Genomic DNA, 16,527 nt, shown 5'->3' on the forward strand with positions numbered 1-16,527 from the left:
TCTCTCTCTCTCTCTCTCTCTCTCTCTCTCTCTCTCTCTCTCTCTCGGGGGCGGGGGCAGTAGGGGTTTGGGCAGATGTGTACAGGGGATTTTCGCCGGTATTGTAATTCAGGGCAGAGGGGGAGGAGGAAAGAGGAGTGGCCAGCTTTACAGAGACGAATGCACAAAATTAACATCTGTTGGCTTCTGGGAATGACCTAATTTCTGGCGGTTGAGCTGGTGCCAGGCAGTTCTGGCAACATGCTGCAGGGGTGTGCAAAGCTCAGGGCCAGACCTGTCCATGTGAAGGACTGGTAAACGAGGGAGGAGTGTCCGTGCCGCCACAAGCTGCCACAGGGGAAGGTGTGTGTCAGCTGAGGGCAAGGAAAGAAAGCCGGCAGGTGCGCGGCTTGCTCTTAAAGGATGCTTCCCCCTCTGCATCCAGAACAGGGCAGTTTTCTGGTGAGCGCTGGTGTGGTGTCATGGTTAGGAGCGTAGGACCGGGAGCCAGGCGATCCGGGTTCCAGGCCCCGCTCAGCCATGGGGCCAGCTGGGTGACTTCAGGCAGTCACAGGCTCTCAGCCCAAACTGCCTCACGAGGTTCTCCTTGTGCACATGAGACTGTGAGGAAGAGAATATTGAAAGCTGCCTCGAGTTCCTTGAAAGGAACACAGGTGGGACAGAAATACTATACATAAATAAATCTGAGAGAGAAAGGAAGCCGCAGGAACAGGAGACCCTGTTTGGAAAAGTCTTGTGGTAGCTTCCTACCACATCTACTTTGCACCTTGTGGAAGCCTTCAGTTTTCTTATGGAAGAGGTCAACCACAAGCTCGGACTTGTGGAGTTTTATTTATTATTTATTTTATTTAAAACATTTTTATGCCGCTCCCATCACAACAAAGCCTCGGGGCGGCTCACAACAGGAACAAAATTATACAATAAAAATATTAAAACCCGGTGCATCTCGGCTTAAAAAATTTAAAATCCTACAAATAACCAATAAATTAACACTTAAAATACGTTTTAAATAAAAAGGTCTTATCCTGGCGCTGAAAAACAAATAACAAAAGTGCCAGGCAGACCCCTCTGGGGAGCGCATTCCATAGGTGGGGCGCCACCGCAGAGAAGGCCCTCCTCCGGGTACGCACCCTCCTATTATCATTCACAGAGGGTTCCCGGAGAAGGGCATCTGTTGCTGATCTCAAGGGGTGGGAGGGCATATATGGGCGCAAGCATTCCTTTAGATACCCAGGACCCAAGCTGTTGAGGGCTTTATAGGTCATAACCAACACCTTGAATTGGGCCCGGACTTCAATCGGGAGCCAGTGGAGCTGACAGAGAACTGGGGTTATATGAGAACAACGCCCAGTCCCCGTCAACAGCCTGGCAGCTCTATTCTGCACCAATTGAAGTATCCGGACCGTCTTCAAGGGTAGCCCCACGTAGAGCGCGTTACAGAAATCTAATTGGGAAGTTACCAACGTGTGTGTCACTGTTGCCAGGCAGTCGTTCTCCAGGAAGGGACGCAGCTGATGGATCAGCCGAAGCTGAAGGAAAGCGCTCCTCGCCACCGCCGTCACCTGAGCTTCTAAAGACAGCTCAGGGTCGAGGAGCACTCCCAAGCTGAGAACCCTGTCCCTCAGAGGGAGTGCAACCCCATTCAGGACAAGGCCCAAGTCCCCCGTCCCAAGGCCCGAACCACCCACCAACAGGACCTCCATCTTGTCTGGATTGAGCTTCAGTTTATTGGCCCTCATCCAGCCCATTACCTCGGCCAGGCACCAGTTCAGCACAGCCACTGCCTCACCTGGATTGGTGGAGAACGAGAGGTAGAGCTGGGTATCATCAGCGTACTGATGATTCCGCAGCCCACACCTCCTGATGACCTCTCCCAGCGGTTTCATGTAGATGTTGAATAGCAAGGGGGACAAAATGGACCCCTGCAGAACTCCATGGCATAGCTGCCGTGGCACAGAGCCATAGTCCCCCAGCACCACCTTCTGAAATCGGCCATTGAGATAGGAGCAGAACCACCACCACACGGTGTCTCCAACTCCCAATCCCGCCAGCCTATTCAGAAGGATACCATGGTCGATGGTTTCGAAAGCCGCTGAGAGGTCCAGGAGAACTAACAGAGACACACTCCCCCTGTCTCTCTCCCTGCACAGGTCATCATACAGGGCGACCAAGGCAGATTCAAGAATGGGATGTTGGCCACGGGTCTATAATTGGTGGCCACCTCTGGATCCAGGGATGCCTTCTTTAGGACTGGCTGGACTACCGCCTCTTTTAAAGATGAAGGTTGTGCTACACTAAACATAGGTTGGCCAGGTGTCCTCTTCTACAGAGGACTATCCCCTATTTCAGAAGTATCCCCTATCTAAGGAGCTGTCCAGCCCAATTCCAGTTTCAAAGCAATGGCCATCAGCCGCCACCAACTTTATCAGGCATGCGGATCGCCTGGTGACAGCCTTCCATAGTATGGTGAGACGCAGTGTATCATGCAGGGGAGTTTGTGGAGTCCAAAAGGATACCATGAGCCTGACATGCCTCATTTCCCTTCTTCTCTTAAGAGCTTCCCTTTGCTGGATCCCCTGCTTCATCGGCGTGTGGATGATTTCCAAGATACTGACTCGTGGCAAGAAACCAAGGGGGCAGGGGGAGTTTGCCTGAACAAGGGGCATCCATGGGTCAGAAGCACAGGCAGCGCTTTTGAGCATGAGGGGTACGCAGACCAGACAGCATGGAGATGGCTGGGTGGCGGAAACTGAGGGCAATTGAATGAGGCCACAAGACAAAGCGCCCATTGTCCGGCCGCCGACTCGCACACTCACAAGCTGCCAGGTCTGGCAGCAGCTCCCCCACCTCCAACTTCCCCACTTGCAAAACAGCAACATGGGATTTGTGCCACACACGCTCATGGCTGGCCTCTTGCCTTGCTCCCTGCTCTCCTCCCAGGCTCCTTCCAGGGAGACTTTCTTATCAAATAAGGACCAAAACCTGCATTTGGCTGTCTCTGGACCAAAGATACACCTTGAGAGAACAAGGCAGGCATTGCAACCTGCTCTTGGCTTCCAGTCCGGCAGGGAGCGGGGAGAGGTCCTGCAGTATGGCAGACCCAAGCTTGCACTTGCCGTGGGAAGGGAGGGCTCTCTGAAGCAGCCCTGCATATGCCACTCTGCTCCACTGTGCAACTGTAGTCAAGGTTAGTTTCTCATGGATTATCTCTGGCAAAAAAGCCATTGACTGCCTCTTTTCAAGACTGGTGCTTTTCCTCCCACACCAGTCCTTGAGTTTTATTGTTACATAAATGAAAACATTTTTTCAAATGCATTTTTAAAATAAAAGGGAAGGCGGCACAGCTTCCAAGAGCTTTCCCAGGTCTCGCTTGTAGGACTTTTTCTTCATTATGTCCTGTGGCAGGGAACCTACCGGGCCACTAAGGCACAGGCTGTTAGCCAATTCAGAAAGTCCCCACACCAGCAATGCGAGATGTCCTGATCAGCTTCGGAGCATTTTGTGAGGTGTCCACCGTGTTGCATCCCATGGGTGGGGAGATGGGGTGGATCCCTTGCAGTCTGCAGAGTCCAGGGAGCTGAGAAGTCGGCAGTGAGGGAGCTGACCTTCCACACAAAGGTCACAGGAGGGGGGTCCCCACTGAACTTGGAAGAGTTGGATGATGCAGTCATGGTGTCCTACCTACTTGCATTTCTAATTGGCTCCCAAAGGTGGGCTTATTCCTGGAGCCTGTGGTTTTCAGCTTCTGCCTCCGGGCAACCCCTTCCTGGGGAGGGGAAGTGAAGTATCTCCCCAGTGTGACTGCCCTATTTCCATGGGGCAGACAAGGAGCCCTGCAAGAGCTATTTGTGCTATCTGGGCGGCTTTCATCTCCCTTCCCCCTGCAGCTCTGGCACAATGGACCGCCGATTTCATGCCTATTAGCAGGCAGGAATTCAGCCGTTCGCCTCTGCGCAGCTTCAAAAAGGATTTGCCATGAAGCATGGAAATACGACGCAGAGGCGTCCCTGAGCCTGAGGGAGGAAAGAGGATGGAGCGAGCCAACAAGTGGGGTGTGTGTGTGTGTGTGTGCCCGAGTGCTTGTATGTGTAAATGTTTTGTAACTGGAACACAGTTGCCTGACTTGACAGCAGGCCCTGTTTACTGGATCCACGGTGTAACTGGCTCATTTCCACTTGGAAATACTCTACTTCCCACTTCCCCTGTGGACATGCCTTTCAACTGTATGGAGCATGGCTCCCATCAACCCCAGCCAGCATGGCCAGTGCTCTGGGAAGGTGGGAGTTCAAAACATCTGGAGGGCATCTGGGTCAGAGCAGACAGCTTTCCAGGTAGATGCAATGGCTTAAAAGGGAAGGAAGAGACAACATCCCACATCGATAAAGGGAGCTTAGCTGCCACTTGAGTATATCTTGAGATCTCTATCACTCGCTTCTGCTGTTAATCTCTGTTTCTCTACTAGCAGCAAGCATGTTGCTTTAGTTTCTGTTTCCCAGAGAACTCTGGAAATGGTGAATTCTGCAAGCAATGGTGGCTGGAGATCACTATGAGAACTTTTGGTGCCCTGGTCAAGCTTAAACATGCAGCGTTATTCTGCAAGGGACACATTGCTGACGGTTTATAAGCAGATGCACCTGAGCATCTGCTTTGCACAGTGAAGCCTCCAGGAGCCTCCAGTTGGACAAGAGCTGGAGCCTCTCCAGCTCAAAAGATTGAGGAGCAGATAAAGGGGATGAATTCAGCCAGAGTAGACAGTTAGCTAAACAGATGGTATGACTAGGTAGAAAGTAGCCACTTAAAATTCTTAGGGTTTAAAGTTCTGTTACAGGTATGAACAGTTAAATTGGTATAAAACAAACATAGTGTAGATGAAGAAAATCTTCAGTTCTGTCGCAGGATAAGCCATCATTTCTCTTTGTCGCTTTGGTGAAGAATTGCATGGAAAGGGATGTGATCATTTGAGGCTGCGCTTATTCGCAAACATCACTAACTGCACAGGAACACACCTTTTTACCCCATTTTACTCTGGAGTTACTGTTGTGCTGGCTCCTTGTGCATAGTTGGACCACTTCCAGTATTGTTGGACAAGCACGATTTGAAAGAGTGGGAGAAATCACGCTCTAGTAGGTTTGCCAATGTTTGCAACTGCCTCCGGAGTTGTGCCTTTTCAGCAGTCACTTGGTCTGTCGCTATCGGCAAGTGATCGTGTTTTCTTCCATGCCATGAAAGACTCACAGGTCAAATGGCTCTTGAAAGCACAGCTGCAAGAGCTGGTAGGAAAAGTTGGCAACTCTGCTGTTTCCGCCCCTTCATCTGCATTTCAGGTATGGGAGGAAAGCTGCAGAATTTTGTGATGACAAAATCTGCTTTAAAGGATCTGGAAAAGTGCCTCCGATGGATTTTCCCAGGGAAATGAAGCAATGAAAGAATACCGAATCCCCAGTATTCAGTGTTGATGTAACCTGTTTGGGAACTGCCAAAAGTGGAGCATAAGAAGGAAACTTAGCCAAGAATGCCAGAGGAGTTCTCCAAACCTGGGCTCAGGAATTAACTTTGGGGCTCTCACACTCAAAATGAGACCCTCACATTCTTCCTGGCTTGGACCAAAACCTGGTCCAGAAAAGCACTTTCTTGTTCCACAGGTCATTCCCTGCCAATGGAGATTTGCGTGGAGAAAGGATGAAAGAACAGGAAGTGATTTGGATAGAGAACAGGGGAAACTGGTGGAGAAGGACGAGGATAATATTTCTAGACTCTCAGATGAGCTGAGGGAAATTACCCGTGTTTTTCTATTTTTTCTTTTCTCCCTCAGAAAAGCTCAGATAAAATTCCAAGTTAATCAGAGGCATGTTTCTCAGAGCTTAACCATCTCTAAGCTTAGCCCTTCTAATATCTTCTTGTCTGTGGACTTTGTGCTTATAATGACAACAAAAAACTTGCTCAGTGTAGATGACAAGAATTTCTGTCTCCCCTTGGAGCCTGTTTGTACTCTACTGATAAATCATCAAGGGAAAGCATTTCCTTTCTAGAGCTCTTCCTTCCTGAATTGCCAAGAAAACACACGTTCTTGGTCCTTTCCTCCTTGCCTACCCCAGGGATGAAGGCACCGGTTCTGCTTTGCACTAACATTTACCAGAACATGAGCACCTTTGCCCCATGAGGTCCTGGGATTTGCTTTGAAAACCGAATACAGGCCAGATAGCTTTTGAGCAACTATATACAACATTTTCAAGATCTACATTTCAGGAGAGGAGCAGAGAATCAAACTGAATTCAAGATGGGGAGCAGAAACAGGCTGGTAGCACCTGGCTTGGCGATGTCAGAGAAATCCACAATGGATTCAAATTCATTCAGGTTTTCAGGAATCCAACCACAAATTTCACAGAGGACCAGCTTTTTCCGAGTTGCACAGATTCACAGACCATTGATGGTTATTGCTATCAGGAGGAATTTATTCACATTTGCGCATACACACACTCATTCACACTCATGTCCCTGTGCCAATGCACTTGTGAATCAAAGCACATTGGTATATTTGTGGAACACATTCTCATGCATCCCTTTAAAAGGAATCTGCTGCTGGCAAAGGCAGACAATGGAACAAAGGACTGGTGATGGACAATCTCTGAAATACAGATGGAATGGATTTCACTCAGCCTAACCCCACATCCACAGCACTCCCGAATGATTGACCAGGGCATTCTGCCTGCGTGCGGCTGCCTGATTCTTCCACTGCTGTGGGGGATACTTGAAAGGCAATGCAGTTGCTCAGAATGCTCCACTCTTGGACACCTGGAGGGGGCAGATTGAAGGGCTCGGGCTTCCGCTACTGCCACCTTGTTGCCCTAGCTTTTAGCCCCCATGCCCCCGCTTCTCCTGAGCTTCTGCCGCTCCCTCTCCCTGGACCATTGGCTCTCTGTCCTGCTGTCTCTCGTCCGCTGTCTGCAGCAGCAGCCGCTGGGCCCCAGCCCGAATGCTTGGCCTCACTGAGGACCGGCACAAGCCAGAAATGGAACACGGCCGCCCCAGCCCTGAGCAGCAAAAGCGGACAGAGCCAGGCAGGGGGTCGGTGGGTCAGGCGGAGAGCTGAGCTGCTCACGCTCTTCCGCCTGCACGAGGCTGGCTTGAAACGCTCTCAAATGTCACCAGATGGGAGCCCATATGGGCTCCTCCCATTGGGCCTGTGGCAGGAGTGTCCCCTGCAGCTGCCTGCACTCAGCAAGAGGGCCTGCGCACGTGTGCACGTCGCCGTGGCGGGGAGAGAGAAAATGAGCGCATGCATCAAGTGGCAAGGCTGTAATCCTGGATCTAGGTGTGTGGGGGGGGGGTGAGGCTTGGGCAAGCAGCCCCTCCCCCCCAAAGGGTCCCTGTGTCCTGTCCCTTCTGCCCATTTGCATGCCATCTCCTGCTGCTGCTGGGAAGGACGGGGCCGCTGCGCAGTCGTTCCCTGCCTGTTCTCTCGCATGCTTGGGGAGGCTGACGGACCGGCGGTGGCACCGAGCAGGAAGAGGGGCAGAAGCAGGGGGTGCTGGGGGCTGTGTGGCAGCAGTGGGCCCTGTGCTGAGGCGTGGGCAATGGCAGGGACATCAGCCCCTGGGACAGGCTGTTGCAGGGTGGCCGCCTGCAAGTAGAATGCCTGCGGTTGGGTTTGCAGATAGCCTAATTTCTGCGCAAGTAAATGAGACAACAGGAGCTGTTTGCTTTTCCCAAGGAGGGCTGGTGCCTCCTTTGTTGGGGGGGGGGGGCTCCCCATCCACTGCAGTGTTTCTTTGCAGCTTTAGAGGAGCCACCGCTAGTGCTAAATCCCATCTCCCAAATAGGTTGGCCACTGTGGAGCACCACAGACAGCCCTGTCAGGCTGAAAAGAAAAGCTGCAATGGATAAAGAGCTCCACTGATGGCCGAGGCACCAGGTTTTGCTGTCTTTTCTAAGTCCAAAGCAGCCCTGGGGGCTGATTCAGTTGGGACCTTCACACTGGAAGAGGGGAGTTAATCTTTTCCCCTGTAAGAATCAGTTCCTTTGAAGCTGTTTGTTCCACAGGACTAAGATAAAAGCACCATATGGGTAGCCACCTCTCCCTACCCCCCCCCACCCCCTCGGTCCCTGCAACTTTCCTCTTTTAATTATATCAACAACTTTTGCAAGTAATGCACTGTAGCTGAAAAGGTATTCTTAGCTCTGCATTTCACAGGACAGGTTTCTGCTCAAGGACGCCCCTCTTTTTTGCTGTAACAAACAAACAAACAAAGTTCCATGGGAGACTGTTGGTCGTCCTAGGATCAACGCAGATGTTTGGGTTCAGACAGCATTAGATGGTACTGCTCCATAGGATCCACTGGTCTTAGTTCTGCTGGGGAGGCGGGTAGGGTGAGGGGAAGTTCTGTCTTTCTGACTCTCTTCCAGGCCTTTGTCTCCGCTCCCCCTATGTCTCAGCTCTCTTGACCCTCTTGAAGGGATTATCCTGCTATTCAGGCCCTGGTTTAGTGGGTAAACTTTTAAACAATGGGACAAAGGCCTGGCCTTATTGGATTGCAGTTAAGCAGGCTTTAGTGGGGAGATAAAAACCTCAAGATGGAGGGGATCTCTTTGCCAGTAAAGGCTCTTTCAGCCTCTTGGGTCTTAACAGCCTTCCAGTGGCCTAAAGGGCAGGGGGCAGACTGGGAGGGCAACAGCTTTGCCACAGATGGGGGGGGGTGGAATCTGACCCCACTGCAACATGCATTAGAAGGACATTTGCATTCAGTTGCATGGGACCAACTTTTCACACTGGAAACAGGCACGAAAGAGCCACTTCTGCAAGGTCCCAAACCCCTCTTTTTAGAGCGGGTTCTCACTTCAGTGTGCATCACTGCAGCACTCACCTGGCACACTAAGCCATGCGTCAGCAGGATGTGCGCAGCTGTAGCAAGCCACAGGTGCACACCGTCCCCACCCCTCTTTCTCCTGCTGCTTTAGGCATTAACTTTTGATTTTATGTAACCATGTTTTGTTGTGGTTACTTGTGGCTAGTAACACTGACTATGGTTAGTCTCAATATTAACTCTAGTTAGTTCCAATGCTAACCATGGTCACTTTCAGACAAGCCAGTTTAAACCTATGGATTAGGAAATTGGCTTCTCTAGACTTTACCATAACTGGTGAATAGCCACAATTCTGGGTCTAGATGCCATGTGAAACTGGTTAACCAAAAGCAGAAGTGAAGGCTTCTGCTATCTTCCTCTGACCTCATGGGGTGAGTCTAAGCCTAAAACTCAGTATAGCTTATGCACATCACCATCCGTCAAGATTTAGTCAGGTGTGGGCAACCAGCAGACCAGGTGTGCGTGTAGCTGAGGAGGAAAGAGTTAAGTCTCTCTCCCTGTGCCCTGTGACCTCCTCCAATTCTCCCCCCTTCCTTTGGTGCCAAAGGAATGTTTTGTTCTTTTCAGGGTCATTGTTTTGTGGGATCCACATGTTCTTTACACTCTATCCAGTGCTGCCTTTATCAGGTCTCCTCCAAGATGCTTACTGGGGATCAAAGAGAGAATGATAGGAAGAACAATACACAGGATCTCCTGATTTTTATTTTTATTTTTTAATGTGCTTAGATTAGCCAAGAGGAAGCCGCCCAGTTTAGCCTGGGACCACATTGCTGGGAACTGGGGTGGGGTGCTGGGTGCTGCTGTCTCTCCATACTATTTCCCCAGTTCAAGTTTTGTTTGAAGCTAATGTTTGTCCAGTCAAGCAAAGCCTTCAAGGACCCACAAGATGCCCCACGCAGGAAACCGCAGCTTGCTGTGGGGAGGTTAATTGAAAATAAGGCACTGAGAAGAAAGAATGACCCGCCTGCTTCTTTGGCTGAGCACCAAGGTCCCGATCCAAACTGGCTCCTCTGTGCAGGCTCGGAAGGAGGATCATAGACCCGCTCCATTGTTTGCACAAGCGATGGGGAGTCCTGATCAGTCACAGCTCCTGGGGCGCACGGGAGAACTCAACTCTGTAATGCGTTTGTGTCACAATGCAAGAGCCTCGCGGCTGCATTTCCAGGGGATGCACGTGTGAAGCTGCCATGTGGAGCTGCCCTGGGCATGCTGCTGAAGAGTAGGCCATAAATCCCTCGCTAAATTAAATGAATGTAATAGGATATGCCGATCTCTTTGCACACTCCCCAGCTCCCCCCCCCCCGCCACCCCTCGACCCATGCCTGGCCTTTCGCCTGCTCTCTGCCCAGCAGCTCCTGTTTCCACTCAAACCCAGCAGAGGATCCCAGAGGGCCCGTGTGCTAGCAGCCTCTGATTTATTTGCATGCAGGCGCTCACAATCCCTAAAGTTTCTTTAATGCATTTGCCTAGAAGCCCCCAGGGCGTGGGGGAGAGAAAGCGAGCAGCGAGCGCTTGGATGGGGGTGGGGCAGAGCAGAAAGGAGGCTTTCTTGGCTGAAGGGCATGTGCAGAGCTCACCAAACCTGCACCTCAGCAGTCTGTGGCAGAGAGATAAGGCGAAAGCCAGGGACCCGGGGGCGGCTGCTGCGTCGCCTGAAAAAATGAGAACACACTCCATCAGCATTTCCCCTCCGCTTCCCCGCGCTTCTCCCTTTTTCACATCCCCTGCAAAGGGAGGCAGGCTAAGGCTGCGGTCCCGCGCACGCTTCCCGGACCTGCGTCTGCATGAGAATAGCGGGACTTCCTTCCGAGGAGAAACGCCTTAGAAATGTGTGCGCGCGTCTTCAGTGGAAGCAAAGGGGGGGGGGGGGGGGCAGGGGGAAAGTTGGAGAGAATATCCTGGGCCAGGGTGTCCACACCACAAGCACGAGCTGGGATGGGAGAGACCCGTTTCAACCTGGTGTCTGTGTGTGTACCCCGGGGAGGGAGGGAAGGCCAAGTGGGATGCGGGAAACTGCTCCATCGTCCAGGTGCTTTGAGCTGGACGCTTTCTAGTGCTACCAATTGTGCAAGTTTTCCATCTTCCTCAACAGACTTTCTACAGTGAGGTGGGAAAAGCCCATAATACCATGTGAACTAAGCAGGGCAATTGAACAATTAAATCCTCATCTGGGTCAAATGGCTGGTTGATCTAGAACTGCATCGTCTGCTGTTGCTCTGCCCAACCTGGCACACTCCAGCTGTTTTGGGTGATGATTCCCAGCATGCCTCAGCCAGCCAGTTGTCATCCAACACATTAGCCGGCACATCTGGAGGGCACCTGGTTAAAGAAGCCCTGTCTGCTACATTGACTGGCAGAGGCTCTCCAGAGTTCCAGACTAGAGTCTTTCGCGTCCTTCTGGGGCCTGAACCCGGGGCCTTTTGCATGCATGCGGAGCACGTGTGCTGCAGGAGAGCTACGGCCCAATATAGCCGACAGGAGCAAGAGAAAGTGCTACTAGCCCAGCAGGTCTGCAGTGTCTGCTGGCAATTCTCCAGGATTCCAGGCAGGGGCCCTGCAGCTCACCTGGACTGGGTGGGCTGGAGTAAGACATGCCATTTGAAGGCTACCTTAAAGACTGCCTTGTCCTATATAAGCCTGCCCAGCTCGTAAGATCTTTGGGGAAGGCCCTTCTCTCAATCCTGCCATTATCGGGGTACGTCTGGTGGGGATACAAGAGATGGATTTCTCAGGGCTTCTCTACCTGAAGCTTTTAACCCTCTACTTTCTCGAGTGATTCCTTACACCACCACAAAGTGGCGCTGAAGTGTAGCAGAATTGGCTAAAGTGCTTTTCATAGCACCATTTCTAAATAATACCAGAAATGATCAATCCAAAATTTAAAAAAAAAACCTGCAAAAACTGTTGCAAAGCACAGGAAGGCTCCTGGGGGATGACAATGGCACACAAAGCACCCACGATCTCCAGCAAGCAACTCCATGAGCGAGACCTCATGGCTGCCCTGAAGACAGGCAAAGATGTAATTCAGGCATGTGTTTCACATATAAGCTGGTCTGTTGTGGAAGAGGATTTAATTGGTTGGTGCTGTTTATTTCTTTTATCACTGAGCTTTTAATTGTGTTTGTATGGATCTGCCTTTGTGCTGTGTATTAATTAAGCTGTTGCGTTTAACTTGTAATTTATTATTGTTAGCAGCCTTGAACAGCATTTTTGCAGAAAAGGCAGGATGTAACCTAAATAATGAGAGGTATAGATCTTCAACAAGTGGGAAAGTAGCTTTTTGCCACAAAAGCAACCTGCCTCAACCAGGTATAAGGACAACACAAAGGCAGTGAAACCATTGGTTCTCTGCTCTTGTTGCACACTTCCAAACAACTGATCATCTGCTGTTGGAAATGGCTCTGGAGACAGATCGTTGATCTGATGCATTGAAATGGTTCTTGCATATTTGCTCTGAAGCTACAGCAGAGAAGACCCAGCAGCTCTGGTTCCATGCTATGATTGCTACTTGGCTTGACCTAATCCTGTTTTGTTTTGTTTCGTTTTTCCTTTCTCTTCAGGGTTGGCAGCATATTTCTTCCAACAGCCTATGGATCAGGTGATCGTATCTGGACAGTCAGTGACCCTGGCCTGTGTGGTTATGGGTTACCGGGGGATGGTTCAGTGGACCAAGGATGGACTGGCCTTGGGAGGAGAAAGAGACCTGCCTGGTATGTCCATCATGGTATTGGGGGAAAGGTTTGGAGTGATGCCTGTGAGATAAAAGCCATGGACCTTCTTGGCTGAAATGCTGATTTGGCATCAGTTGCAGAGATTACTGATCACTTCAGCTTGCATTGCCTGAAACCCTTACATTTGACCATACAGCAGGGGTGGCAAACATGAGGTCCTCCAGATGTTGTGGGATCGAACCCCCATCCGTCAGCCAGCATTGCCAGTGGTGGTGGATGAGAGGAGTTGCAAGCCCCACCATATCTGGGGGATGACATGGAGGTCTTCAAACCCAGCTGCACTATGAAGCCAGCCTATGAAGAGAGCCCATGGTTTGTTGCTGAGTTTGGAATTGTGGTTTGTTCACCATGGTTTGTTATCTCGGCTGGGTTCAAATGTCATGATAACCCACATTTCAACATGCATTGTGATGGATCCCAGGAAAAACACAGGCAGCCCCTCATTTCGCTCATGGGGAATTGAGTGTGAAGCCAAGGGGACATGGCACATGCAGCCCAAGAGCCGGAAAGCCCTGGCAGAGATCATGGATTCCCCCAAATGTATGGAGGATGCCCAAAGGGCACGGGGCACTGAGGGGGGCCTTCTCATCCCGGGCCTCATGAACTAACCACCAGTTACCTGTCCCTCCTTCCTCACCCCAGGCTGGTCCCGCTATTCCATTGTTGGAGATGCTTCTGCTGGGCAGCACAACTTGAGGATTGACTATGCTGAGCTGGATGATGATGCCGTCTATGAATGCCAGGCCACGCAGGCAGCACTCCGATCCCAACGGGCAAAGCTAACTGTACTCAGTGAGTCCTCTCTCCTTTCCCCTGCCTCCTCTTTCTGAGGCAGAGCCGCCCTTTGCACCCAGGGCAGTTCAAGCCCTTCTTTTTCCAACACTGAAGAGTTTCCAAGCCATGGCTCAGTGGCAGAGCCCCTGCTTTGCAGGCAAAAGGTTCCTGGTTCAATTCCTGGCATTTCCAGGTAGGACTGAATCTTGCCTGAAATCCCATACAGCCACTGCCAGTCAGTCATGACTGGGCCAGAGGGCCCAAGGATCTGATCCAGTGGGAGGAACTTTCTGATATTCCTGCAGTCCCAGCTGCTCTGTGGTGGGAGATACTCAACAGGTCTGGCCTCTGGTTTCCTCTGATTACCTATGTTGGGAGGACTTTCTGCTTTTCCCCTGTTCATCCATCGAAGTACCTATCAATGAAAACCATGCCGGGGTGGAGAATTCTTATAACTGAGTAGTCCCAGAGGCCCAAAGACAACCACGCTGGCTCTGCATTCTTTCCCTTCAAGGCTGAGTAAAGCTTGGGAAGTTTCCCCATCAGCCATCAGTTTCCCCACCCCCAGGTTTGCAACATACCTGGCCTTTCATTCTGGGAAGGGTTGTGCAATACTCCTACCAGTAACCTTCTTCAAGGCATGCCATCTAGGGAAGGGACTGCATCTCTGTAGCAGAGGTCCTGTTTTCCATGCAAACGTCCCCCAGTGCAGTGGTTGGCATCTCCAGTTAAATGAATGGGGGGCAGCTAATAGGAAATATCCTTTTCTGCCTCGGAGGAGGCAACTCTGGGCCAGCCAGACACAGAATCCAACCTGGCAAAAGTGAGTTCCCCATGTTCACTTTAAATCCAAAGCACATGTTGCAGGGCTGATAAGAAAGCGCAAGGCGCAGCTATTACGATGCTAGGGATGGGTGCCCTTTTGAGCAGTGAGCCCAGAGGAGGGCTCTACGTAGGGCTGGGCGTGGGGGAAGGCGCAGTGTCCTAAGTGGGAGTGGACGGGGGCTGGTGGCTCAAAAGCATCCTCAGGGGTGCTTCCACTCCGCATCTTCGCCTGACCTTCAGAGGAGCTGCCCGTGGTGCTGCAGCTAGTTGGGAGGATTCCATAACGTTCAGGCTGGAACCCACAATAGAGATACCGTTTCACCGACACTGGAGCCACCAGCCTCCAGTGAGAGGGGGAAGGTGCACTGACGTGCTCAGCCGAGCATAGGGGGACTGATCTGAACAAGAGCATTGTTCAATCTGACACTCCGATGTAGCAGAGGGTTTGAGGCAAGATCCCAATGTGAAGGGTGCTCTCTTTCTTCTCCGCGCAGTGGTGTCTGATCCAAGATTCTTGCTGAGTCTGCTGCCTTCCCATCCTACCGCAAAAGTACACAAGTGTGTGAACCCACACAGGGGGCTGTGTGTTGTTGTTCCATATGGATTCAAGTTCCCATGTGTTTGTAGGCACTTAGGAAATAAGATAATAGCAAGAGCTAGAGAATAAAGTGTGCTAAATGGGCCACCTTCCCTTCACCTGCAGCTTTTGATCCCCAATATACACATATTCTATAGGCAGCCAGTGGGCAGCTATGATAGGCAGGATTATAGGTTCTGCAATCCAAAGGTTTGCAGGTGTGGGGAGATGGTTCTGTTGACTCTCCTGAGAAGAATGGAGACCATCTGGAAATTCTGCAGAACTGAAGAGGACAGGTTGTTCTATAACCAACAGTGCACTTATTTATTCATATCCCACCTTTCTCCCATTGTGGAACTCAAGGTGGCTACATGCAGTTTTCAGGTGATCTCTCCTCCAAACTCATGTCAGCCCAAGAACTGATCAGCTTCAACATGGTGGATGCCTTATGTGCCTTCAGATCATTATTGATGCCTCTTTGGCAGATGTGGCTTAAATAAAATGCTACTTTCCTCTTATGTCCAGTGAGGAGAAGTTTGCTTTTTCTGGAGTCTCTTGCACGTACATGCTCCCACATGTACAGATTTGGCTGAATCAGATGTACAGATTTGGCTAACTTTATAGTCCGCATTTGGTAGATTGTCAGGTTGCCCTTTATTCTACTGGTCCACTCACAGTGAATTCAGAATATTTTCCACTTGAATTTAATTCTACTTGCACATGTATGTGTAGTCCTAATGTGTGCATCCTCATGTATAATAGCACAAATCTCTCCCAGTATGAAAAACCAGTCTGTGGAACGTGCAGGACCTGGAAAAGGCTAGTCTGCCACAGAATCCACAGGTCAGATGACTAGAAAATCAAGCTCACGTGAATCTGTTAGATTTCTCCCCCATCCCTATTACCACCCCAATGGAAGAAACATCACTAACCCTTTGCCCCTCTCTTCCAGTCCCTCCCAACGACCCCGAGATACAAAATGGTCCGATTGTGCATGTGATATCCAACATTCCCTACAACCTGACATGCCGTGCCACAGGTGCCAAGCCAGCCGCTGAGATCAGCTGGTACCGCGATGGACAACGGCAAGAGTCTGCTGTGTACTCCAAGGTGAGCGAGCGTGTGTGCCGTGTTGGCAAGCACTACACAAGAAGAGAAGGGGAAAGGAAAGTTGGGCAGCAAATTCGAGAGAGAGCTGGGCAAATGAACAAACACTCCAAGGGAGAAGGTGGACACAAGGCTGCTGTTTTCAGAAGCAACTCTGTGTGGAAGAGCTAAGACAAGCTGGTACATTCCAGATGTGTTAGATTCCAAATCCCAACTTCACCCATCCAAGGCTGTAGTCCAACACATACAAAAGACACCATAAAACAGCTTCTCTTCTTCAAAAACATCTGGAGCTCTCCAGATGCTTTTGAATACAGTGTGCCTGATGTTGGTGCCAGGCTGGCTTCACTGAGGAGGGTGTTCCACAGATGGGATGCCCCTACTGAGAAAGTTCTCCCTCCCTTTGGTCACCATCTTCCTTATGTCGGAGAGCAGAGACACGCGGATGAGAAGTTCTGAAGACACCTCCATGCACAGGTGGTGAGAGCTAGTGCTGGCGTGAGAGCTGCTGTTCCTTCAGGAGCCTGAGTCCTCTGTGAAGCCATCAGGGCAGGACTTGGGGGCAAAAGTCCAGGGCCGCCTCCAGGAGAATGAGCAGAAGGGCTCTCAGATGCAGCAGGACAGTTTCCCTCATTTTGAAATGAGGGAAGGA

At 50.8% G+C, this 16,527-nt stretch overlaps 1 protein-coding gene across 1 annotated transcript in view; it reads left to right on the forward strand.

Annotated features, from left to right (window-relative positions):
* The window catches only part of KIRREL2 (kirre like nephrin family adhesion molecule 2), a 45,521-nt gene that overhangs the window by 13,580 nt on the left and 15,414 nt on the right, over positions 1-16,527 (forward strand). The window contains exons 2-4 of the mRNA XM_044435336.1: positions 12,422-12,571; positions 13,235-13,384; positions 15,721-15,878. Of these exons, the coding sequence (XP_044291271.1) occupies positions 12,422-12,571; positions 13,235-13,384; positions 15,721-15,878 (458 nt within the window). The remainder of the gene's footprint in view (positions 1-12,421; positions 12,572-13,234; positions 13,385-15,720; positions 15,879-16,527) is intronic.

The sequence above is a fragment of the Varanus komodoensis genome, unplaced genomic scaffold (assembly GCF_004798865.1).
Source record: "Varanus komodoensis strain SLA01 unplaced genomic scaffold, ASM479886v1 scaffold29_1, whole genome shotgun sequence".
Lineage (NCBI taxonomy): Eukaryota > Metazoa > Chordata > Lepidosauria > Squamata > Varanidae > Varanus > Varanus komodoensis.